The sequence below is a fragment of the Equus caballus genome, chromosome 15 (assembly GCF_041296265.1).
Source record: "Equus caballus isolate H_3958 breed thoroughbred chromosome 15, TB-T2T, whole genome shotgun sequence".
Lineage (NCBI taxonomy): Eukaryota > Metazoa > Chordata > Mammalia > Perissodactyla > Equidae > Equus > Equus caballus.
The window spans coordinates 99,278,932-99,304,769 of record NC_091698.1 but is presented as its reverse complement, the minus strand read 5'-3'; the positions used below and the strand labels follow the sequence as shown (position 1 = coordinate 99,304,769).

At 38.4% G+C, this 25,838-nt stretch overlaps 1 protein-coding gene and 1 long non-coding RNA gene across 9 annotated transcripts in view; one reads left to right on the top strand and one right to left on the bottom strand.

The window, feature by feature from the left end:
- TAF1B (TATA-box binding protein associated factor, RNA polymerase I subunit B) overlaps window positions 1-25,838 on the top strand; it is a 73,148-nt gene that overhangs the window by 42,264 nt on the left and 5,046 nt on the right. For all 6 annotated transcript variants that reach the window (XM_070235906.1, XM_023619552.2, XM_023619553.2 and 3 more), the window contains 6 exons: window positions 5,260-5,407; window positions 11,653-11,830; window positions 12,407-12,453; window positions 15,004-15,094; window positions 20,556-20,626; window positions 21,169-21,391. In XM_070235906.1, the coding sequence (XP_070092007.1) occupies window positions 5,260-5,407; window positions 11,653-11,830; window positions 12,407-12,453; window positions 15,004-15,094; window positions 20,556-20,626; window positions 21,169-21,391 (758 nt within the window). The remainder of the gene's footprint in view (window positions 1-5,259; window positions 5,408-11,652; window positions 11,831-12,406; window positions 12,454-15,003; window positions 15,095-20,555; window positions 20,627-21,168; window positions 21,392-25,838) is intronic.
- LOC138917720 (uncharacterized) overlaps window positions 13,313-25,838 on the bottom strand; it is a 28,577-nt gene continuing 16,051 nt past the window's right edge. For 2 of the 3 annotated variants that reach the window (XR_011426171.1, XR_011426173.1), the window contains 4 exons: window positions 19,488-19,669; window positions 19,243-19,389; window positions 15,393-15,528; window positions 13,688-14,767 (listed from right to left, as the gene is read on the bottom strand). This is a non-coding gene — a long non-coding RNA (uncharacterized lncRNA). Of the gene's footprint in view, window positions 14,768-15,392; window positions 15,529-19,242; window positions 19,390-19,487; window positions 19,670-25,838 lie in introns of all 3 variants that reach the window. The other variant, XR_011426172.1, reaches the window with a different exon arrangement.

The window sequence follows — 25,838 nt, the reverse complement described above, 5'->3', positions numbered from 1 at the left end:
ATCCCAAACTGAAACTCTGTGCCCATTAAACACTGACATCCCATGACCCCTCCTCCCCGCCCTGAGGGCCACCGTTCTGCTTTCTGTTTCTATGGCTATTCTTGTACCTCATCCAAGTGGAATCATACAACATTTGTCCTTTTGTGTCCAGCATATTTCATCTAGCATAATATCTTTAAGGTTTATTCATGTTGTAGCATAGGTCAGAATTTCATTCCATTTTAAGCCTCAGTAATAGTCCATTGTATGGATAGACCACATTTTGTTTATCCATTCCTGCATGGACATTTGGGTCGTTTGCACCTTTTTGCTATTGTGAATAATGCTGCTGTGAACATTGGTGTACAAATATCTGTTAGAGTTGCTGCTTTAACTTCTTTTGGGCATATACCCAGGAGTGCAATTTCTGGATCATATGGTAAGTCTATGTTTAATTTCTCGGACCATTGTAATATGTTTTTGAATGTTTTTTTTTTTCTTACGAAAGTAATATATTCAGAATGATTAAAGGGAATGTAGAATATAATGAAATGTATGAAGAAGGGAATAAAAATCATCCACAATCCAATTTCTAATGGATGGCATTAACATCTGGTATTTTTGATTGTCTTATTTAATGTACATAACATATTTGCAAAATTAGGATTGAAGAATATGTACAAATTTGTCTCCTTTTTTTTTTTTTTTTAAAGATTGGCACCTGAGCTAACAACTGTTACCAATTCTTCTTTTTTTTTTTTTTCTGCTTTTTCTCCCCAAATCCCACCGGTACATAGTTGTATATTTTAGTTGTGGGTCCTTCTAGTTGTGGCATGTGGCATGCCGCCTCAGGACGGCCTGATGAGCGGTGCCATGTCCACGCCCAGGATCTGAACCAGGAAACACTGGGCCGCCGAAGCACAGCACATGAACTTAACCACTTGGCCATGGGGCCAGCCCCTCTCCTGCATTTTTAAACTCAAAGTTGTGCTATGAATATTTTCCTAAGTTATGGAACAGCCTATGAAAACACTTTTTAATAGCTGCTTAATATGTATGCATGTACTATACAGCTAACATAGATGTCCAGTAATAAGGAAATGATGGATTCATAGAGGGGAATATTTTCCAGTCACTCAGAATGGTATTGTTATAGGCTATCTGTTGACATTAGAAAATATTCACAAAATATAATATTAGGTGAAAATGCAGGAGACGAAACTATATATATCTAATTCACCTTGTACAGAGGTTTTCAGGAACTTAGCCTAAGAGCCATGTAAACTATTAGAGATTTTAGTGGGAGAGTGACGTATCAGATTTGCTTTTTAAAATACCACTCTTGCTGCTAGCTTCAAAGAGGCAAAAGCAGATATGCGGATATCAGTTAGGAGGCTGGTAGCCCAGATCTGGGGTGATGGAGGCTTAGAGCAGGGAAATAGTAGTGGAAGTAGTGAGAGGTAGCAGCAGTCAATACACAGTTTTGAGGTGGAGTCAACAGTCTGTGTGGATGTGGTGTGTGAGCAAAGGGAGGTATCAGGGATGATTCCTCAATGTTCGGCTGTGGTGACTGGGTAAGGAACACTGATGGAGGGTACAATTTGGAGGTGTGGAAGATGAAGTCAGTTTGGAATATGTAAGTTTGACGTAGTGGAGAGAGATCCAAGCAGAGATGTCAGAGAGGCTGTTGGATTTAAATCCCAGTGTTATAAAAATGGATCTGCCTGTCCACCAAGAGCCTAACAGTGGCTTTCTCTAAGTTGTGAGCAATTTTTATTGTCTTTACTATAGTATATTTCATAAATTTTCTATAATGATCGTGTATTATTTTTATAATCAAATTTAAATATTGCTTAAATATATTCATCATGGCATTATTTATACTAGTATAAAATTGGAGACAACTTAAGTTTATAACAATGATAGAAGACTGGTAAGAAAATAAGTAAAATGATATTGAAACCCTGTAGCCACCATTTAAAAAACGTCTTCAATATTATGCAAAAGAAAAAGTCAGTCTGTTTAAAAATAAATGAAGTTTTAAAAAGTAAAACCTACCATACTGAATCGAGACTTGGAGAATCTATAATGTTTTGTCAACTCTAATATAGTTATGTAGATTTGCGTTATTAATAGTTATTTTATTCTGAGTTCGTATGTGAAAGAATGGTGGCCTTTTTGTCACCAGATATTTAGTTTGACATACCCACTTTTAGTGTGGACATTTTGAAAATACATTAAATCTTTTTTAGCTCACCGGATTCCTTTTGATTAATGACCTTACAATTGCTTGTTAGGAATTCGTATCTATTAAATTGGCTTTTTGAGATTACTATTTTTCTAAGGGGAACTTTACTGCTCTAGTGTTTTGTTTGCAGATAAAAGTACCTAAGTACATCTCCTACCTGCATTTTTTTAAAGGATTAGGGTTGCCTTAAATCTTGTCGGTCATGTTAAAATTGTCTTAACTTGAAAAGATGCTTCAAATTCTGTACAAAGTGAAGCAGATGTCTAAATGAGTTAATTTTATAAAGAAAAAAGACAGTTTCCTCCCAAAGGTCACGGAAAATTTGTTTTCTTTTTTTCTCTTTTAAATTTACAGGTTAGAATTTACAGATTAAAGTACTATATGAATAGTGTTTTAGTGTACAAATAGAATTACTCTATCTTAACATTTAAAAAAGACTTAAAAAGGTTATATTGTTACTTTGGATTGACAGAATTATATTCTTCAGCTATGGATTAATCTTATGTTAATAATATAGCATAAACTGAAGGCCTTTTTCTCCTAGTAAAACTCAAGAGTTTAGATATTGAAGTAGTGGTATGAAAATATACTACAGTAGTCTCCCTTTATCCAAGGGGGATATGTTCCAAAACCCCTATTAAGTGCCTGAAACCATGGGTAGGACTGAAACCATGTTTTTCCTATACATACATTCAGAACAGCATGGATACACTAGGCAAAGAGATGATTCTCCCAGGTGGGATGGAGCAGGTTGGCATGAGATTTTATCACGCTACTCAGAATGGCATGCAATTTAAAACTTAGGAATTGTTTATTTCTGGAATTTTTTCATTTAGTATTTTCCGACCTCGGTTGACCACAGGTAACTGAAACCGCAGAAAGTGAAACCGCGTATAAGGGGGGACTATTATACAAAGAAGATTATAGCTTTACAATCAAAAATAAAGTCAAGCATAATTATAAGTTGTAGAAATTGACAGTATGATTGTTTTCTGTAAGCATACCACTGTACCATTGTAAAGCATTTCCTTGTGCTTTATAATTGCGTGTGAGCTGAATTTAACAAAGTAAAATTCAACAGAAATATTCATTCCTTCAGTTGGCTCCCAAACACATTCATACATTTAGAAGATGGGCAAGACATGATGACTGAGCAGTGTTCTCAAAACCAGCTGGGGGTTTAATTGACTTTAAACTCAAATTGGGAAAGAGGTTTTCACTGAGAGTATGGAAGAACTTTTTAATGATTAGACCTGTTAAAAATGAAACAGCCTACCTTCGGGGAGGATATTGAGTTCCCATCACTGGAGACTTACAAGAAGAGCCAAACCTGGGCCTGCTCGGGGTCTGGTGAAGTTGGACCATATACTTCTAAAGGTCTTTCCAACTCTGAATTTGCCAACTAGACTGTGTCTCCTGCAAAATGATGTGTGAAGCAGTTCTGTTATACAAAATAGTTTGGTTAACTGGTGTTTTTCTTTTCTTGCCACTTTTTTATTTTTACTTTTTATTGAGGTAAACTAGACATACAGAAAAGTAAACATATCACAAATGTGATGACTTTTCACAACCTGAATCCATGCCGAAATTGAAAAACAACATTACTAGCACCCCAGAAGCTCCACCCTTGTGCTCACATCTAGTCCTTACCTCCCCCTACCCCAAGAGTAACCATTCTCCTGACTTCTAACGGTATGAAGCTTGGTGCTGAGTTGCCGAGTTTTGTACTTTATGTATATGGACTCATTCTCTTTTGCATCTGGCTTCTTTATGTCAACATTATGTTTTGAAGATTCATTCATATCGTTGCTTGTAGAGCATTCATTTCTTTGCTATATAGTGTTTCATTTTGAGATTATATCGAAATTTACTTATCTTTTCTATCATTGATGGCATTTGGATAGTTTCAAACTTGGGGCTTTTACAAATGATGTTGTTATGAACATTCTAGTACATGTCTTTTTGTGGACATGCTTGCACATTTCTGTTGGGTATATGTAGCTAGGAGCGGATATTGCTTTGTCATAGAATGTGCACATGCTCAACTTTAATAGATACTGCCAAACAGGTTTCCAAAATGTTTGTATTCAGGCCCAATTTTAAGAGGGTCCTACCAATATGAGAAATGTTAGTTTTTCTGAAATCCCAGAAGCCCTTTTTTTTTAAATCTTACTTGGGATACTTGATAATTTTCTATCTTGTACTATAGTTATTTTATCTCCTTTTCTAGATGATAAACTCCTTGAAGGGATTGTTTTATTCATCTTTATATTTCCCAAAGTACTTTGCATGGAATAGACTAAATTTGATAGTTTTATTTGAATGGATAAGTAATTGAGGAAAAATTATATGTAGTATTAATGTCAGGAATGTTTATAAATTGCAAAAATATAAATAGCATACCCAATAAACTACGGGGATGATCTTAAAGTGCCGAACAGAATTAATGTATTGATATTAGCTCATAGATTTTTCTGAAATCTATTAAAGAATCTTATATGCTACTATGTGGGAGAGTTTAGTATGAAATTGAATTGTGGATTTTTAGCTATTAGACTTAAACCCTGGTGTTATCTCCCACATAGAAGCATGTGAATAGTATGCAACAGTGAACTAAATTTGTTAGCTTTGAATTTGAAGATTAATGAGAGGGTGCTGGTAATGAAGGGTGAGAGGGAAGTTGTGTTTTAGAACAGTTATGACAACGTTGTAACTCCAGTTGGGTCACAGCTTTGTCCCTTCCCCCAGATTCCTCCATGACTGACAAGAAGGACTGATTTTACTGTATCATGGGTAAGGCCAGTAAGAGTTTTGTGAGCCAAATAGAATTTCAGTAGCTTCTTAATTTAGTGTTAATACTTTTAAAACTGCTAAGTTAGGATATTAGGGATTTATGGGTGGTTTCCCCTTCATGCTTTTCTCCACATTCCAAATTTTATTCAATGAGTATATATTATTTTTAAAATCAGAAATTTTTAAAAATAATTTATGTTGCAAAAATTGTTAGCTTGACTGTCTCTCTTTTATTTCAGTCTTGGCCTAACTATGAGGATATCTATAAAAAAATGATTGAAATTGCCACATTTTTAGATTTGCCACGTTTTCCAGACATAACTGAAGACTGCTATCTTCATCCAAACATGTTGTGTCTGAAATACTTGATGGAAGTCAATCTCCCTGGTAAGTGCGTGGTGTATATGGTGAGGATACTTTTACCTGCTAGAATTATAATGAGCAAAATGTAGAATCCTCTCAAATGACAGACTATTAGAGCCACCTGACAGAGTCCATAGTAACATAAAGCTTAATTTCAAAATCCTTTCTTAAAGTACTTCAGGGGCTGGCCCTGTGGCCGAGTGATTGAGTTTATACACTCTGCTTCGGCAGCCCAGGATTTCGCTGGTTTGGGTCCTGGGCCCGGACCTAGTACCGCTCATCAGGCCATGCTGAGGCGGCGTCCCACACAGCACAACCAGAAGGACCTGCAACTAGAATGTACAACTATGTACTGGGGGGCTTTGGGGAGAAGAAGGAAAAATAAATAAATAAAATCTTTAAAATATTTCAAACCATTTAAGATAGTTAAAAAGACACTGTTCAGAAATAAAGAGTTCTATTTTGATGTGAGGGATGTGCCTGAGAGAATATATTTGGTTTTTACAGTAAGTTTGCCAACTGCGAGTAAAGTAAATGTTTCAGTATGTGTTTTTATGAGCTAGGCGCCCCCTCCCCCGTCTGGAAAACAGCATTTCTTTATTTGCATGAAGCATGATTATTACATAATGAATTTTAATTTTTTAATTATAAATAATAGTAACATAATGCTATTTCTGGTCCCTAAAACAAGTGGAGATCAAAGGCTGGTAGGATCACAATAAAGTCTTTAAGGCCAGGAAACAGAATGTGAGAGAGCCTCACTACACCTTGCTCACAATGTACCAAGACACAGTAACCCGATGGGGTCTGCCCATGGAATCCAGGCCTGAATTTCCTGCTGAACTAGAAATGTGAGGAATTTGGGACTTTTAGTCATAAGAGAAAATACAAATATGGTGTAACGATACTATTGCTTGAGCAATATCAGAAATGTGATTGAATACATTTTTAGTAGGAAAGGAAAATACATGTTATGAAAAAAGTAATATACAAAACTGTGCAGTATAATTTTAACTGTAAAAATAAATATATACTAACATATATACACAAATGTAAATATTGTCTATAATTTAAAAATATTTTTTAAAAAAGGAAAAAAACACTTCAAATGTGTGTGTCTCCTGTTGAGATCACAAAAGTCGCTAGCTATTTGATTAAGATTCCAGAATTTGGAAAGTCTGATTTCTGCATTTTAACATGTTGCATAGGTCAGAATTACTCTTTTGGATTTTGTTTTTTTGATTTACTTCTTTTTTTCTTAACTGAGGTATAATTGACTTATAACATTATATTAGGTTCATGTATACAACGTAATTGTATACATTGCAAAATGATCACCACAATAAGTCTAGTTAATGTCCGTCACCATACATAGTTACAAAAATTTGGTTTACATCTTTGATGGTTCTTTCAAAACACGGAAGGTTGCTGTGTTCTCTCATGTACTCCAAAATCTTGAACTTATAAAGGGAATACTAGATTATGGCAGGAATACCAGGAATTACCAAAATATAGCTGACACGGGCTGGTTTATGGCAAATGTCTAGCTCATGTGGTTGCCATTCAGCAGTGAGAGGGTAGTAGTATTTTCTGGCCAGTGTGTGTAGTTTGATCGTATTTCTCACCTAACTCTTCCTGAGAATAACAGGTAGAATTAAATCCATTATAATATGCAAAGAGACATCATCTGATATTTATTAAGTGCCCTTTTTTTCTCCCCAAAGCCCCAGTACATAGTTGTATGTCCTAGTAGTAAGTTATTCTAGTTCTTCTATTTGGGACCCCACCACAGCGTGGCTTGATGAGTGGTGTGTAGGTCTGTACCCAGGATCTGAACTGGCGAACCCTGGGCCGCCCAAGTGGAATGCATGAACTTAACCACTCGGCCAGAGGGCTGGCCCATTAGAACCAGGATACAGAAATTTCACTTTACACAGAGTGTTCAATAGAAATAATTTGAAATATAGAAAAAAATGTATACATAAATGTTATCAACCTTCTTATTTATAATACTGAAAAATCAAAAACAACTTAAATATCCAGCAGAAAGGTATAGTTAAGTAAACAGTGGTATGTATATTCAGTGGAACATTATGCATTGTGCAGCTTTTTTTTTTTTTTTTTTTTTGTGAGGAAGATTGGCCTTGAGCTAACATCTGCTGCCAATCCTCCCCTTTTTGCTTGAGGGAGATTGTCTTTGAGCTAACATCCATGCCAGTCTTCCTCTATTTTGTATGTGGGACACCACCACAGCATGGTTTGATGAGTGGTGTGTAGGTCCATGCCTGGGATCCAAACTGTTGGACCCCAGGCTGCCAAAGCAGAGCACACGAACTTAACCACTATGCCACCGGGCCAGCCCCATATGCAGCTTTTAAAATCATGTTTGTGAAGAGTTCATAAAAATATGGAAGATATTTGTGTTATAGTGAAAAGTGAAATAAGCCAAATTGCAAAATTAGATATAACCATAACCACAGCTACATAAAATGAAAATATTTGTAAAAATATTGGAAGTAAATATACCAAAATATTAAAGTGCTATTTATAAGTTATGATAATGCATTTTTTCCTTTCTTCTACCCTTATGTATAATAATTGTCCTATATTGAGTTTATATTACTTAAGAGTGGGAGGAAAACAATAAACAAAATAGAGCTACAAATTGAGATATGAAAGTCTCTGCACCTTAGGATTTAGCTTGTAAAATGTGACATTGATTTGCAAACTACCCATAAGATTATAAGAAGACCTGGGGCCAGCCTGGTGGCACAGCAGTTAAGTGCACACGTTCCGCTTTGGTGGCCCGGGGTTTGCCGGTTTAGATCCTGGGTGTGGACATGGCACCACTTGGCACACCATGCTGTGGTAGGCGTCCCACATATAAAGTAGAAGAAGATGGGCACAGATGTTAGCTCAGGGCCAGTCTTACTCGGCAAAAAGAGCAGTTAGCTCAGGGCTAATCTTCCTCAAAAATAAAAAAAATATATATATATAAAATAAAATAAAAAAAGACCTGTAGGATGTCACCATTTTTTAAACTTACAAATTTTGCCTTCTACAGTGCCATCAGTTCTGTTAATCAAAAAGAGGAGACCTGTGTATTTGGCACTTTCACAAAGAGAGGTTTTAGGGTTTTCAGAAAGCTAAAAGTGGTTTTAAGCATGCTGGGACAACAAATGCCCCTCCTTTGTGGCTTTCCGTGTGACCGTGTAGTCTCTGGAACGAGGCAGAAGGGTTTCAGCAAGCATGTCACACACACCCTTCTGAGTAAGCATTGCCTCTTTGATGGCTTTGAACGAGCTCCAGACGCTTTTTCTGGTATCGTTCCTCATCCTGGGACTGCCAAGTCTGCTAGAGAGGATTTCTGGCAGCTTTCACAGTCATGTTTAAAATTTTTGGATAACTTTAGCACTTCCAAAGTGCCTCCATATACATTCCCTCATTTGTGAAGGTGGAAAGGGAGGGGAAGTGGGTGTTTTCATTTACAGCTGAGACAAGATGGGGCTCAGTGACACCTGGCTGGTAGATGGCAGACTGCATACTTACAACCCAGTCTTTCCATTCCACAGCTAGTGTTCTTTCCACGTTATCCTCTGGTTCAGGATCCTGCACTCCTTAGTTTTTCTCCACTGTCCTTTCTTCCTTTCTCATAATTTCTTCCATTTGCTTTTTTATTACTTTGTACTTTTGGTATAAGAGAAGCAGTTTAAGATACTAATTTTAAAAGAAATAGGGGAAACATTTTTCAAGAACTGTCATTCTTTATAGTAGTAGTATGGTTTTGATTTTTAAATTATCTGAGAAGAAACTAGAGCCTCTATAACCAAATATAATATACAAAATTTTAGCGACTGTATTTTAAAATTAATTTTTTCCTGTGTTTTAAGTGTATGTGTGTGAAGGCAAGAATCCTACCTGTTACGCATTTTTCTGGTTTCCTCCATTGTAGCAGAATGTCTTGCACATAGTAGGCATTCAGTAAATGCATGTTGAATTAAACTTAATTTTGTATCTTATGATCTTTTTGTACCTGAATGAAGCCCATGAGTAAATTCAGTTGGAATCTGTAAGTTAAAATTATCTTAACAATTGTAAGTCCAAATTCTGTATCACACAGATACCACCTACCTCTCTCCATTCAACACCAGACTGAACTGTTTGCCTGTCCTCAAAGCATCACCTCATCTTTGTCATGGTCCTGATCATATTGCATTCTGATTATTTACAGTTATTAAATAATAAGCTCCTTGAGGAAAAGGGCTATGTATTTATCTTCAGTACCCAGGACATAGTTGCTCAATAAATATTTTTTTGAAAGAATGAGTAAAAGCCAAGTGAAAACTAGCTAAATTATTAGAACCTAGTAGACAAATAAAAATATTTTGATGCCATACTTTGAATTATCATTGTTATGTGTTTCTATATCTGTGTGAACAAAGCATTTTTTTTAGCAGTGGAGTTTCTTTACTTAAACATTTCAAGAAAGAAATTGGTTTTATATTTTACTCATTCTTCACCAAAAAGATGTAGGTAACACCAATTATGTATAAGTTGCTGCAGTTAGGAAGACAAATAGATCAAGACTGAGTCGTCGCTCAAGTTGAGAGAGACAAAGAAGTGCAGCCTTAACAGCACGCAGTCGGTCAGCGCTGGAAGAGCTGCTCACGCGTTCAGAACAGGCTGAGCAGAGGCGGAGTGTCTTACAGGTGCTCTTAGAAGCAGTGATTGGTGGGACTGAGCTCTGTGAGATGAGTAAGAATCCGCCCAGCAAAGCCTGGGGTGAGAAATGGGGAAAAGAAATGGGCTTTCTAGGCAAAGGGGCAAAAATAGTTGAGTAAAGCATCTAGAGGCCAGTGAGAATCTGGCTTGTTTGGGCAACTGTGGCAATCTATTTGGGCTGGGAGCTAAAAGTTTTAATGGGTTAGTGAGAGCAGGGGAATGAGATGATTAGATTAAGCAGCTTCAGACCAGAGGAAGGAAGACCAGTTATGAGGGTGAACTAAGGAGCAACAGTGGGGAGGGAGAAAAGTGGATGGATTTGAGAGCAGTCAGCATAATAGCTCACACTGATTAAGTGCCCACGGTATGCCGGGCGCTGATCTCGGTGCTTTAGGCATATTAATTCATTTAATCCTCACAATAACTATGAGGTAGGTACTATTGTTATTCCTGTTTTATACAGATGAAAAAACTGAGGCACAGAGAAGTCATGTAATTTGTCCAAGGTCACAGAGCTAGTGAGTGATGGAGCAGGGATTGCCAGCCAGGCAGTTTGGTTCCCTAGTCTGCTCTTAACCACTGTATTGTATGCGACTTTGGGTGTAGAGTCAGCAGGGTACGGGGACAGAGTGCATGTAGACGGTGCGGTTCAAATCAGCACAGTTTAGTCTGCTCTTAACCACTGTATTGTATGCGACGTTGAGTATAGAGTCAGGGTACGGGCACTGAGTGCATGTAGGAGGCTCAGTTCAAATCAGCACAGTTTATTATACTCTTACAGGTAGTAGCCATTCTACAGGAAATGAATGAAAATAGAATGTGGCACATGTTAGGTACTTAGATTAATGAGTAAAGACATTTGTTTAGTGATTTAAAGTTTTCAAAGTATGTTCACTTGTACTATCTTATTTAATCTCAGTTTATCCTCACCATAACGCATTTGACAAGCGAAGAACCTGAGGTTAAGTGACTGTAATCACAAAGCTAATGATTGGAAAGCCTGAATATAGTCCCTAGGTTTTCTGGTTCCAGGTCCTACCTTATTCAGCCTCAACTAGTAGATGCAGTCTCTGCTGAGCATATAATCTCTTTGGAAAAGCAGTACATCTAGTTAAGCACACATTGAAGCTTCCAGTGTGCTAGCCAGGGTGCCAGCCAGTGAGTGAGTGCACATTCCTGGAGAAGCTCTTGGTCTTACGGGGAGTGAGTTTCAGGTAAGCACAAATTACCGCAGGAACAAGACGAGAGACAGGTATGAACCAATAGGAAACTGTTCCATGGCTGTGTGTTAGGTGCCAAGATGTATCCTATACATAGTTGTGGTTTTAGGAGTTCAAAGTAGGAAAAGACATGCCTTGCCAAGATCCTACTGTTAGTTTCTCTATACGAGTATCATCCTTTGATTTATTTTATTCACAAAATGTGTGTCTCTGAGTTCTAGCTTGGTACTGTGGTTTAAGAGGAAGCTTATCTTATGGATATACACTTTAGTATGGTCTGATTAGCAAAGAATTTAATTCACATTTTACTCTTTTGTTCTTCAACAGACGAAATGCACAATTTAACCTGCCAAGTGGTAAAAATGACTGGAATAGGAGAAGTGGATTTTCTGACCTTTGATCCAATAGCTAAAATGGCAAAAACTGCTAAATATGATGTACAAGCTGTAGCTGTCATTGTAGTAGTATTGAAGCTGCTGTTTTTATTGGATGACAATTTAGAATGGTAAGTGTATGTCAGTTTTATGAGGAAAAAATTGTTTTGTTTTAACCTATTCAGAGTAAAGGAATCTGTGTTATCTCAGTAGAAAAGAGAGACACTCAGTTGTTCCAGGACATTGACTAGTAGTGACAGTTAGTTCTTACATAATATTTTGACTCAGCTAGTTGTCAGAGATTTCATTCTACCTTAGAAAGTTGTTTGTGTCATGTTTTATTCCTCTTTTTTAGGTAGATACGTGTGTCTCTCATTGCTCCACTGATTCCTAAGTTTTAAATCATCAGACACAAATCCTAAAGAATTATTTAGCACTTTGTCTGTATGCCTTTAGGCTCCTGGCACTATATGTCTCTCAAAGATTATTTTGGAAAGTAAAGGAATCTTACAGTGTTACCCCTCCCAAATGCCAAGAAAGAGTGGCGGTATTTATAGTGTCTTCTTCCCTGTTTCAGTGATTGCTTCTCCATTAAAATTTAGCATCAATTTCAAGTACTGTTGTATACATTTCTTTCAGAAGAATTCAAAATTTGTCTTCAAATAAGTGATTTCTAAATAAATTGACTTGTTTATTGGTATCCCCAGGTCTTTGTCTAATATTGCTGAGAAATATAATGAAAAGAACAAAGAAGGTACTTAATTTTTTTGTCAATCAAATTCAAAGTGATTGTAAATAAAGGATTAAAAGATAACAATAAAGTAGGAAAGAAACTTTGAAAAATATACACATACACCTACACATATGTATACACTTATACATACGTATGTATACAAATTGTACCTTATACTAGGATTATATTTTCATGTAGTTATCCAATTATATCTCTAGGCTATGAAAAAACTTAAGTGACTTTCTACTATGTGTAAAGACCAGCCTGCTTTTTTATTCCCAGCTTCTACTCACTCGCCAGACCAGACATGAACTTACTGGCACTTTGTGACTGTACCCTCTATTCTAGCGCCTTCAGTCCTGCCTCACACTGGTCCTTCTACCTGAAATGCTCGTTCCTTGTTACCCCCCAGCTCCGTCAATCCGTGGCAAATCTGTCTTCATTCTTCAAGATGCAACATGAATACCCTCTTCTCCCTTCTCTTCACACCCACTCCGCACCTCACCTCTTCCCAAATCAGAACTAATCACTCCTGCCACAACCACTCCTGTCCAAACTTCTATAAGGTGGTTAGGACATTGAATTATAACTAGTGGACCGAGTATGTCCATCCTTGTTAGGTTGTGAATATTTGTAAAGTGCTTAGAAAAATATTTGATGTGTAGTAAGTGTTACATTAATGATGGACAGACAGACAGGTAGATTGTGAGCTTCTAGGGGGAGGGGCCATATCTTTCTTACTTTTTTTTTTTTTTTAATATATCTTTAGTATCTAACATAGTGATTGGCCTGAGAGCAACTCAGTAAAGTTTGGTAAATACATGAATTCTTAAATTCAATTCCATTTTCCTGATATTCTCACCAGGATTTATGTTCACTGTTGGGGGGGTTGTAATTTCAGCTTTATTGAGGTATAATTGACATACAATTGTAAGATATTTAAAGCATACGTTGTGGTGCTTTGATATGCCTGTACATTGTGAAAGGATACCCCCCATCTAGGTAATTAACACATCCATCACATTACATGTTTATGTTTATTTTTTTTGGTGAGAACATTTAAGTTCAACTCTCTTTAGCAAATTTCGTTTATACGATACAGTGTTGTCAGCTCTAGTCCCCATGTGTCGCATTAGATCCTCAGACACTGTTCATCTTATAGCTGCAAGTCTGTGCCCCATACCCACCTCCCCTATTTCCCCCTCCCCCAGCCCCTGGCAACCACTTTTCTACTCTCTGTTTTTATGAGTTTGACTTTTTTAAAGGTTCCATTTATATGTTTATTGGTTTTAGGAGCTTGGGTTTAATGGTAACAGCCAGTGTGTGTTCTTTCCAGAGTATGTGCAAAAATCCTTCTTTCTGCACATTGTTTCAGGTCGGCTTCCGCACAGACTGAAAGGTTGAACAAGATGTCTTCTAGTACCCCTTCTCATGCTAAAGGCTCACCATAGACTTTGTAGACATTTAGGGTAAACGGTGCTTTGACATGTCTTCCCTGTGATCCTCAAAATAAATGTGTGCTGTCCGCAGGGCAGGGATTTGTCCCCATTCTCTCTGCTCCCCTGCTGTGCACTGTCCCCTGCCCCACATCACTGATGAGGGGCTTGTGGTTTAGAGAAGTTGTGACTTACTTAAGGTCAAAGAACCTCGAGTTCTATAAATCGTTAGTTTTCCTCTGTCCTTACAGCTCTGTTGGTATTTGCCTCTGCTCTTTGGCTGTATGGCCTACAAGGCCATATTGGGTTAAGTGATAATTATGTCAGCCAGTTGAAAAGATTTTTAACTAGACATCTTGAAGGAGAATATGTTCATTAAAGAACATATAAAATCAGGCTTTCACTCAGCCATCTTCCTCCTGTCAGCCTTCCTTCTAACTCCCTCTCTCTGTAATCCTGTTTTCTGCTTTACCTTTCATTTCATTTTTTTCCTCCCTACTCTTCCTGAGCTCCCGTATGGATTGAATAAAGGGGTGAGGAGTGAAGTTTTGTACTTGACTGCATTCAGTTCTGTTGTCTCTCTAACGTCGACATCTTGAACATACATTCACACCAGCTGTCCACTGCTGTCCACTTTCTTATCTCCAGATTCTTTGGATTTGGGTTAGGATTAGGAGGAACAAGAAAAGGAGCTGATGAAACTGGAAGTCTGGATTCAGCTGCTATAGTGCCATTTCACATATTTATCTATCATTTGTACCTTAAATCATGAATTCTGACTTACTGGAGTACCACCATATGCCAGGCACTGTGCTGGGTGTTGAGTTGGGAGGAAGAGGACTGATTGTATAGTGACAAACAAAATATGTCTTCTGTTCTCAAGGAGGTAATAGTCAAATCTAGGAGAAGCAGACATATAAAAAGCCAGCTTCAGTATAATCTGGTTAGGGCCACGATATAGGTAGGAACTCAGAGGAGAAGTCGTATTGGAGTACGGAGACAGTGACTCCCTCTGTAATTCCAGGGGCTATTGTACAAATGTTAATTATGTCAGTGGGTGAAGACTCAAGTGAACAATGTATATTATTATAATGTGACGTATTTGGTTAATAATCATGGATTTCGTTTCTTTCAGATAAGCCATGGTTTGATTTCAGAAAATGGTACCAAGTTATGAAGAAATCTCTTGATGAGAAAAAACAAAAATGGGAGGAAACCAGGGCAAAGTATGTTCTCTCTTCTAGTCTTAGATTCATCTACTTTATTTTCAAGTCTGTTACTCTACATTTGAAAGCTGAAGTTTCATCAGTATAGACTCATTGGCATTATGACATTTTTCGTAGAAATATTAGCCCCTATATTCTAGTTAACGTTTTTATTTTTTACATTACTATTAACTAAACTCCAGATTTTGTTTGGATTTCACTAGTGTTTCCATTAATATCCTCTTTCTGTTCCAAGATCCCACCCAAGGTACCACAGCGTTCTTAGTAATTAACTTCTTATAATTTGCGTGAGTCTCACCTGCATTTCTGATGCTTCTCCCTCTTCTCCTCTTTCAACATTGGTCATCTCCCATCTATGCTTTCCAATATTACAAAGATTACAAATGTCAGCCTGTCACATTTGTAACTGGAATGTTCCCTCCAAATAAAGATGCCTATAAAAGTCAAAACAAAGGAAAGCAGAAAGAGTAGATTTAATTCAGTCTCTCTCATTATTTGACTCTGAACTCTCATTCCGATGTAGGTCTGTTGTGGTAGAGTGGGAAGAGCACAGCTTCAGAGACACACAGCGCTGGGTGTGAATCCTGAATGCGTTACAGACTAGCTATGTGACTAGGCAAGCTGCTTAACCTCTTAGCCTCAATGCACTGAAATTTAGTTTGCTTATAAATTTTCAGTGACATTACATCTTATAAAATATAGAGTAGATTTCTATCGATCACTGATTTGAACAGTTTTATATCCTTAGAACTTTGAGTCTCTATGAGACTTTGAAGAAAAAATTAACATCTTTGTATTTTGCATAAATTTACAGTAACACTCGTTTGAGCAAGTAATTTTGTATCCTTTGAAAAAAGCAAGGTTCCTCAAATTAGTTAAAATGATAATTCATTCAATTCTAGTTTCCTTATCAATAAAATAGGGATAATAATGCCTGCTTTATACTCTTAAGAACTAAATTTCAATTTTCACAGAGAACTAGACTATTTTTTCTCTAAATATAAGGGAACTTTTAAATAGAGAAACAGCAGACTTACAGGGATGAATAAAGCCACTGTGGGGAAGAGGATCCTTGCCAAAAAGGAGAGAAGAGTAACTGTTTGTCACTCTTCATGCCGATACACATGATGAAGGAGAAGTGGGAGGGGAACTTCTGACAGCTCATGGACACCCAGGAAACTGAGTCCTTCCTCTTCCTTGTCCCAGAAGGAATATCTCTTTAGTCATTTGGTCTCAGTGGGTACAAGAGTGGCAGCAAGAAGAGAAGTTTGTTCTGTTGTCTTAGGTTATCTTGGAGAATCAGCTGTTGGGCCTTCCTCTTTATGGTGCCAGCTAGGGTTGTCCTGACTGATGCTGAGAGGCTAGGTCTTCAGGGGCCATGCCACTCAGGTGTCTCAGTGGTGACTAGGCATTCATTAGCTCACACCAGGCACCAATTTACACTTCAAGCATAGCTATTAGAGCCCAAATTCCTATTGCAGTGTTATAATCAATTGCACATCTAAGACTTACTGACTTTTAGCTACTTTAAGAAAAAATTTACTGATCAAAGAAAGTATGTCTAGTTTCAAAATGGCATTTTCCCGGGAGACACCAGGTCCCAGGGAGGAGATTGTCCTGGGGCTCCACGACCAAGATGCTACTTCATAAAGTATATGCTTTGTGCTAAGAGAGATAACATATGTAAAGTAGTTCAAGAGACACTGTGGAGAGAATGAGAAGCCATAGGCTGGGAGAAAGTATGTGTAAATCACGTCTGATAAAAGATTTGTATCTAAAATATATAAAGAGTTCCCATACAATAAAAAAAACAAGCAGACAACCCAGTGTTTTAAAAGGCCAAAGAGTTGAACAGATACTTCACGAAAGAAGTTGTGTAGATGGCACATGAAATGATGCTCAATATCATTAGTTAGTAGGGAATTGCAAATTAAAACCACAATGAGGTAGCATTACATACCAATCAGAATGACTAAAAACAAACAAAATACTGACCATACCAAATGTGGGGATGCAAAATGGTACAGCTGTTTTGGAAAGTTTGGCAATTTCTCCTAAAGTTAACATACATTTATTTTACTACCCCATAGTTTTCACTCCTAGTTTTTTGTTTTGTTTTTTGTGGGATTTTTTGGTGAGGAAGATTGGCCCTCAGCTAACATCTGTTGCCAATCTTCCTCTTTTTGCTTGAGGAAGATTGTTGCTGAGCTGACATCTGTGCCCATCTTCCTGTATTTTGTATGCGGGACACCACCACAGCATGGCTTGATGACTGGTACATAGGTCCCTGCCCCGGATTCCAGCTGGTGAGCCCAGGCCACGAAGTGGAGCACACGAACTTAACCACTATGCCTCCGGGCCGGCCCCCGACTCCTAGATATTTACTCAAGTGAAATGAAAACTTAAGTTCACACAAAAATCTATATATGAATGTTTATAGTGGCTTCATTCACAGTGACCAAAAACCAGCAACAACCCAGATGCCCTTCAGCTGGTGAATGGATAAACAAACTAGTATGTCTGTACAACGGAATACTATTTGGCAATAAAAAGGAACAAACTTCTGATAGATCCAACAATATGAATGAATCTTAAATGCATTATGCTAAATGAAAGACTCAAAAGGTTACATGAGGTATGATTCCATTTATATGACATTCTGGAAGAGGCTAAACTCTAGGGACAGTAAAACAGATCAGTGGTTGCCTGAAATCAAAGGACTGGAGATTGGAGAGGGGTTGACTATCAAGAGGCACGGGAGATTTTTGGAGTGAGGGAGCTGTTCTGCATATTCATCCTGGTGGTGACTACAGAACTACGTGTTTGTCAAAGCTAGCAGCACTGTACACTGAACGGGGAATTTTACTGTATGTAAATTATACCTTAATTTTTAGCAGTGGAGAAACAGATCATATGGGAATACTGGAGGGAAGCATCCAGCACTCTGTGGTGTCCTGTAGAAAACGTTAGGACTTGTGGGGAATCTTTGTTTTTGTAGCTTTTGTGGTTGTGGAAAGACGTAGGCAAAGTAAAGTGAACGTTTGAAGGAGTATCTAGACAGTGTTGTTCTTTTAGATTACCTTCCCCATTTTCTGGGCGTATGACCAGGAAATAAAATACCTCCTTGCTGGTAGCATCACTGACACGTATATAGGCATTTATTGTAAATACATAAGATTAGGTCTAGATCCAGAATCTATCTAGATTAGGTATTCACGAGGAATTTTTAACAGTGAGTTTATCCAGAGATTGGGACTAGACTGTTTAGGGAATTTCTTTATTATTTGAGGGTTTTTTTTTTACGTTGAGTATGTTGTTACTTTTATTATTTAAGAAAATAAATAACAAAAAAGATATTTGAAAGAATCACAAACTCATTTACCATACGGGTAAATGACAAGCTCTCTGATATATTTTTTTTTTTTCTTTTTTAAAGATTGGCACCTGGGCTAACAACTGTTGCTAGTCTTTTTTTTTTTTTTTTTTTTTTAAGGATTGGCACCTGGGCTAACAACTGATGCCAATCTTTTTTTTTTTTTCTGCTTTATCTCCCCAAACCTCCCCTGCATACAGTTGTATATCTTAGTTGCAGGTCCTTCTAGTTATGGGATGTGGGACGCCACCTTAACATAGCCTGATGAGCAGTGCCATGTCCGCGCCCAGAATCCAAACCCTGGGCCGCCGCAGCGGAGTGCGCGAACTTAACCACTCGGCCACGGAGCCGGCTCCTCTCTGATATATTTTAAACGTGGCGTGGCTCACAAAAATTTAGTTTGCACATAATTTTCAGGAAGACCATCACCTTCAGGAAGACCATTAACATTGATTACATCTCTGCTGCTCCCTAGTGATTAGAGAAGTTTCATTTCTCTTCTTAACATTTTAAATCACTATGAGAATTTAAAGTAAAAAGTTAACATCTTTGTTTTATATAAAGTCAAGATTTTGCTGATTTGATCGTCTTTTTGAAATCCTTGAGAAATATCTCAATTCTTAATTGGTTAAAATGAACATTGGTTAAAATGTTTACTTTCTATAGGCATTTTCTTTCCCAGCACTAAAAACGAATGGTGAAAAATTACCCATTATAGAATACTATAAATTCCAAAATATTAAAATATTTGAATTTCTGACTTTCTGTTTCTTACCAGCTTTTTGGTAGAAAGTCCACAGATATTTCTTGAGTGTCAACTAGCCAGGTACTTTGTCAAGCACTGGATAATAATTACTTCTAACAATTGTATAGGATTTAAAGAATCCTTACATGCATTATCTTAATTATTCCTCTGACAGCCCTGTGAAAATAGAAGGCAGGTTTAGAGATGTTAAATTCATTTGTTTGTTCATTTATTCATCAATTCATTCTTCAACAAATATTTAAATGAGTCCTTACCATGTGCCACTCACTGCCAACACTAGGGACATGAAGAGTGAGACGGTCTCTGCCTTTGAGAACCTCCAAAATGTGTCACATATGACGCACGCAAGGTCATACCATTAGGAAGTGGCAGAACCGGGTCCTCTGATTCAGTCCTCTTCCCCTTGCCACGCTGCTTCTCACAATAAGAAAATGGCCTGAGATCAAAAAGAAGGTAGTACTTATTTTTACTATAAATTATGAAAATCCTCCACATTAGGAAACTTAGAGTTAATGAATGAGACTGAAAATGAACATTAAGTGTTATCTTTGTTCCAGGGTAGCAGTGTCTGCTTGGCAAAGTTAGCAATGGCCACTAGAACCAGAAATAGAACATGTCACTTCCCTTGGTCCTGAGTCTAGGGCTGGTCACCCCCAATCTGGAGGAACCCCACATGACTCTTGGTCTCTGCCCTGGAAGGCACCCAGAGGGCCGGGTCAATGTGGGGTCTCCATTTACAGTGGAGCCTCCCTGGCTGGCCTTCCCTGGGTGAGGAAAGGGTAAGTCAGCGCAGGGACTATTAGCACTGTGTCATGCTGGATTCCAGACCTTTCCTCATTCCCACCAGGATAGGATTGACCTCCAGGCGTTAAGTGCCAGTCTTCTACAGTCTTCACTTTGTACGAGTTATCAGAAGCAGAAGTACCGCTAACTTAATCCTCAGCAAAAGGGCAGCTGGGCAAAGGCAAGGAGGAGCAAGGTGCCTGGGGGCTTCGCTGTGTAAGCATGGACGGCATGGAAGTTTTATGGTGAGGGAAACCACTTCCACATTTTCTGCATAATTAGTAGCTTCTTCAGGATCTTCTGGCATCCGGGAGGCTTTGGAAGGAGCACGTCATTTTGTTGGCTTCTTCTCTTCTTCGGTACTACTTGCTTACTTCTAGGACATGAGCTTTATAGACAGGTGTCAATAGGTCATGCTAAGCCAGAGCTTTTACACTGATATCAGGAATTTCAGATGTTGCTTCAGAGAAACTGCTCTGAAATGTGTTTAGGTCTGTTTCTTCTCCATCCTGCTCCAACTGTTTTTCTACCTTGGATAGGTACCTGTGGAAAAGTGAAAAACCACTCTACCACTCGTCTATCGACAAATCAGTGGTATGTAAAAGAAGAGGTGAGTTACGTCTGCTCTTGTTAATGGCGCAGGTGGCAACACAGTTGTGGAAAAGCTAAATATCTTGACTTGAAAAGTGAATGCCTAAGTAATTTTTTTACTTCTTTAACAAACGTTCCAATGCACATCCCAAGAATCATCATCCTTGGCAAGAAACCTCCAGAAGAATCTATTTATTGCAGGAACATGCCATCATACCAAACAGAACTTACCTTCCCACCAGAATCTAAAATCTTATATTTCTATGGCTTTCAGAACTCTTTGTTTGGAGAATTACCCTCAGGTTGTCTTATTCGTTCTTCTTTTTTTTTTTAATTGTGGTAAAATATATATAATATAAAATTTACCATTTTAACCTTTTTTAAGTAGTCCCCCGGCTCCCCTCATCCAATTTCAATTTCCTCTAATGTTATCCTCATATTACCATGGTACATTTGTCAAAACTGAGAAACCAACATTGGTACATTACTATCAAGTAAACTGCAGACTTTATTTAGCATTAGTTCTTAGTTTATTCCTTTCATTTTTTCTTCCATTTCCAGAAATGGTGGTGAATCTACAAAAACAGTTTAGCACACTGGTTGATTCAACACCAACTATTGGAAAAAAAAGCCCTTCAAGTTTTCAGTTCAACTGGACTGAAGAAGACCCTGATAGAACTTGTTTCCATGGACACAGCCTCCAGGGAGTCCTGACGAAGAAAGGCCAGTCACTGACTACCAAGAATTCACTGTATTGGCTCAGTACACAGAAATTCTGTAGAAGGTATGTGATGCTTTTAGAAATCAAACGATAACAAAACATGATGAAATCTCTAGTTTGGCTTGAAGTAGTATTCTTTTCTAATTAAAAAAAGTCACATATAATTTAGAGGAGTTGGCTACAATAATGGCTAGATAGGTTATTTGTTGGAATTAGACGATGGTGAGCTTATAATCAAGAAAATTGAAGTTATACATTGAGTTTTGTGTAAGAGTTTTAGGGATGGAGGTGTTAACTAATCTTATTGTGATAATCATTTTACAATATATACATGTATCAAATCATCACATTGTACACCTCAAACTTACATAAATTATATGTCAATAATAATAAAGCTGGGAAAAAAGTGTTAGATTATAAAGCCTTTTCTCATTGTGACTTTATATTTTTATACTAATCCCATTTCCATATTGACATAGAAATTGTCTATAAGGCAGTTTCCCATGCTAGTTAAGAAGACACGTTAATGAATCTGGCTGTTCATATCCCAGTTCTCCTGCTTGCTCATTGTGGGCAAGTTATTTACCATTTACACATCTCTGTTGTCCCGATTATAAAAAGAGGGTATAATACTCTTTCTCCTCTTCTCAGAACCTCCAGTGGCTCCCATCTTATTGAGAGTAAAGTCAGAAGACCCTGTGGAGCCCATGAGCCCCTGCTGTTGTCTGCCCTCCCCTGACACCTCCCTTCTGTGCTCACTGCCGCTGTTTACACCAGCTTTCTGGCTGTTCCTTGAACCGTTCCTTGCTAAGCACACTCCCCGTGGCAGGCCTCTGTGTGTGTTGTGCCTTCTGCATCCAGATGAGCTCACTTCTTTCAGGTTTTTGCTCAAATTTAATTTCCTTGGAGAGACCTTTCTTAACCATCCTGTCTAAAACAGCACCAACCCTCCCCCACACACCCCTCATCACTCTCTGTCCCCCTTGCCTGGTTTGTTTCCTGATGGCTTTTGTCACTATTGAATATATCATATGTTATATATTTGTTTTGCTTATTTGTTTGCCTCCCCACACTAGAATGTAGGTCCTTGAGTGCAGGGATTCTGTCGTATTTAATGAAAAATGCCAGAGGCCGGAGCAGTGCCTCTCACATTGGTGCTCACCAAGTGTTTGTTGAATGAATGTATGGAAAATAGAAGCTACCCCATAGGCTTCTTATGAGAATTAAATGAGATATTTGGTCTCTGTCACATAGTAAATTCTCAATAAATAATTATGATCATTATTATTTTAAACAAAACTTTCTATTAAAGAGTTTCACTTCCTGAGTTGAGTATCAATCAAAGATAAGTAAAATGTAGAGAATACAGTCAGAGATAATAAAATGAAGTTATCTGTATATAATTTACTGCTCAAAAAAGTTTAGCAGAGTCTAGAATGATTAAGGAGTGCCACATAGTAACAGCAGCAACAGTGAAAGGCCAGAATCCCAACCCTGGGGTCTGAGGTGATACATTCCTTTGCAGTGATCGGTGCACTGGCTTTTTCAGGTTTTAAGGTTTCATCAGGGGCCGAGTGGTTAAGTTTGCGAACTCCGCTTCGGCGGCCCAGGGTTTCGCCGGTTCGGATCCTGGGAGCGGACATGGCACTGCTAGTCAGGCCACACTGAGGTGGCATCCCACGTGCCACAACTAGAAGGACCCACAACTAAAAATACACAACTATGTACTGCGGGGCTTTGGGGAGAAAAAGGAAAAGTAAAATCTTTAAAAAAAAATAAAAAGATTTCATCAAGAGGAAGAGAAAAGGTTGTAGTCCTGGCCAGTGAGGAGCCCACATGCATGAGACCAGTTAGGAAGTGCTGGGCCCAGGCTCTTCTGCCTCATCTGCAGCAGAGTCGGTCCTGAGGGTGTTAGGGGGGCGCTGACACATTTATGCTTTGCATAGGCACAGTTAGTGGATTTTGGTGGTTGTTCACAGATTTAATTCTGTGATTTAATATAAGGCACTTGGTATAAACAGGCTGTGGTAGCGTCAGAGATGAAACAGCTCAGATTTTTTTCTCTGCATGAACTATAAGGCCAAAAACTATAACATATAGATGAAACGTCAGTGGTACCATGACTTTATGCACCAAAATGATCTGTCAGCCTTGCCTATTTAGACCATAGCCTAGAAGCAAGAGTAAGCAAAAAAAGGCTTCAGTCATCCAATAAAAATGTCACAAAGTCTGCCACTGAAGCTTATGCACTTTTCTCAGAAAGCCCCTTAGCCCCTCACTCAGAGTCTGCTTCCTCTGCCTTCAGGTGTGTTTCTGTCAGGCTGAGTTGTCTGATTTTCAAATTCCTAATCATCAAAAAAAACTAAGTAGGAGGGAGACCGAGAGGTACTCTGCTGATAGGCATCTTGACAGCAAACCTAAATGACATCCTTTTGAAGACAACAGAGGAGCCAGCATAAGAATCAGAGGCAGACGGAAAACTCACATTGCAGCGTCTCGAGTTCATTCGTGACACACAGTCAGTAGCTCCACATGACTTAGTAAGCCTGACTGTGTCTCAGCTTTAACATAGAGCATGTCCCAAAATGCTATGTGCATTCTCTTTGGGTTTGTTTTTCTTAGCTGTATTTTCTAATATTTCCACAATAAAAATAGACAACTTGTAATAATTGTAAAAGCTAAAAAAAATTATGCTGAATGTGCTCTGTTTAGGATAACATAATATATAACTCAGTTTTTAAAGATTTCTATCCAACATGGTTAAAATGAAATGTTTTGATGCTTGAGAGCAGACCTTCAGCTATTCAGATGAGTTTGTCATGCAGAAGGACTCGTTTCTGAGGGGTCAAAGGGACAAGCGTTTTACTGTAAAATAATCATGAGAACACTCAGGCCTCCAGAACTAAGCAGAGAAAGGCAGCGAGAGCGCTTCAGCTATGGGCGGTTGTTCATCCTTCCGAGGCAGAGCTAACAGTCACAACGAATTTAAACGCCCTTGGTATTCCTTACATTCCTGCGAGTGGGCCAGGTACTGACAGTCAGCTGGTCCAAAGACCTGTTGCTGGCCCTGGCTGATGACGGTCCATCCCTGACCTCCCTGAGGGGCGGGTAGCTCATCGTCCTTCCACAGGAACAGGCGCAGCCATGCTGTTTCACCTTGTCTTCCGCAGGAAATGGAGGGGCTTTGGATGTCTCCCAAAAGTTTCGCTTGAATTTTTAGAAATTTATTTTTAACTCATTCTTTTAGACTATAGTAAAAAACAGTACTCAAATATGTCATGTGCCAAATTTGAGCATACTTGAGACCCACCAAAACATTAACTTGTGTCACCAGGTTTTATTTGTTTCTTTTGAGTGTGGGCAGACTTCACAGATTGTTCCTTCTGCATGCATTTGACCTTCTCATATTCACAAATAGAGAGAACAGTGTCACGAACGCCCCTGTACCTGTCACTCAGCTTTAACAACTGTCAGCATGGCTACACTTGCCTCATCCATGCCCCACCTCACTCTTCACCCTCTACCCCCAGATTATTTGGAAGGAAATCCTAAACATCATAATATTTTTTAAAGAAAATTATAATACTGTTAATCAGACGTTAAAAATCTAATAGTAATTCCTTAATATAATGTGCAGTCAACATTTAGATTTTGATTGTGATGTAATTTTTTTAAATAACTCAGTCTATATAAGGCCCATACATTGCAAGTGGCTGAGATATCCCTTAAGTGTTTTAGTTTGTAAATTCCCCCTTTATCTCTTTTTTTCCCCTTGCAAATTCTTGTTGAGTAATCCAGGTCATGTGTCCTGTACAATTTCCCTTAGTCTGGATTTCATTGATTACCACCCATGATACCATTTAACACGTTCCTCTGTCCCCTGGATTGCCTGTGCCTTGGTATAGTTAGAAATTTGGTGGTTAGGGTTAGCGATTTGGTGGTGGTGATTTGATCAGATTCAGGGTCTACTGCTTTAAAATAAGTGAAATTGCTTTGTGAACTCTTCTTTCTATACTGCATACAGGATTACAAGCTACATTATCAACTCTGGTGTCTTATTTTGAGTGGAGTTAGGGATTATTTGTTTTCCTTTGTTTATTTTAAAGCTATGCCCAGAAGGGGCTGGCCCTGTGGTGTAGTGGTTAGGTTCACATGCTCCACTTCGGCAGCCCGGGGTTTGTGGGTTCAGATCCTGGGTGCAGACCTACACACCGCTCATCAGGCCATGTTGTGGCAGCATCCCACATACGAAACAGAGGAAGACTGGCACAGATGTTGGCTCAGGGTCAAGCTTCCTCACCAAGAAAAAAAAAACAAATATGCCCAGAATCTCTCCATGTCTGCTTTTGTTTGCCTTGACCATGGTAAGAAGGGGCCACCTGGAGTGGAAGAGCCTCTGGGCAGCGAGTTGTGAGACCTGGCTCTAGCACCATCTGTGTCCCTTGCATGGTAGCCATGGACCGTGCTAAAATTTTTTGCTTTGTAAAACTAAGGAGTTTGACCAAATTGT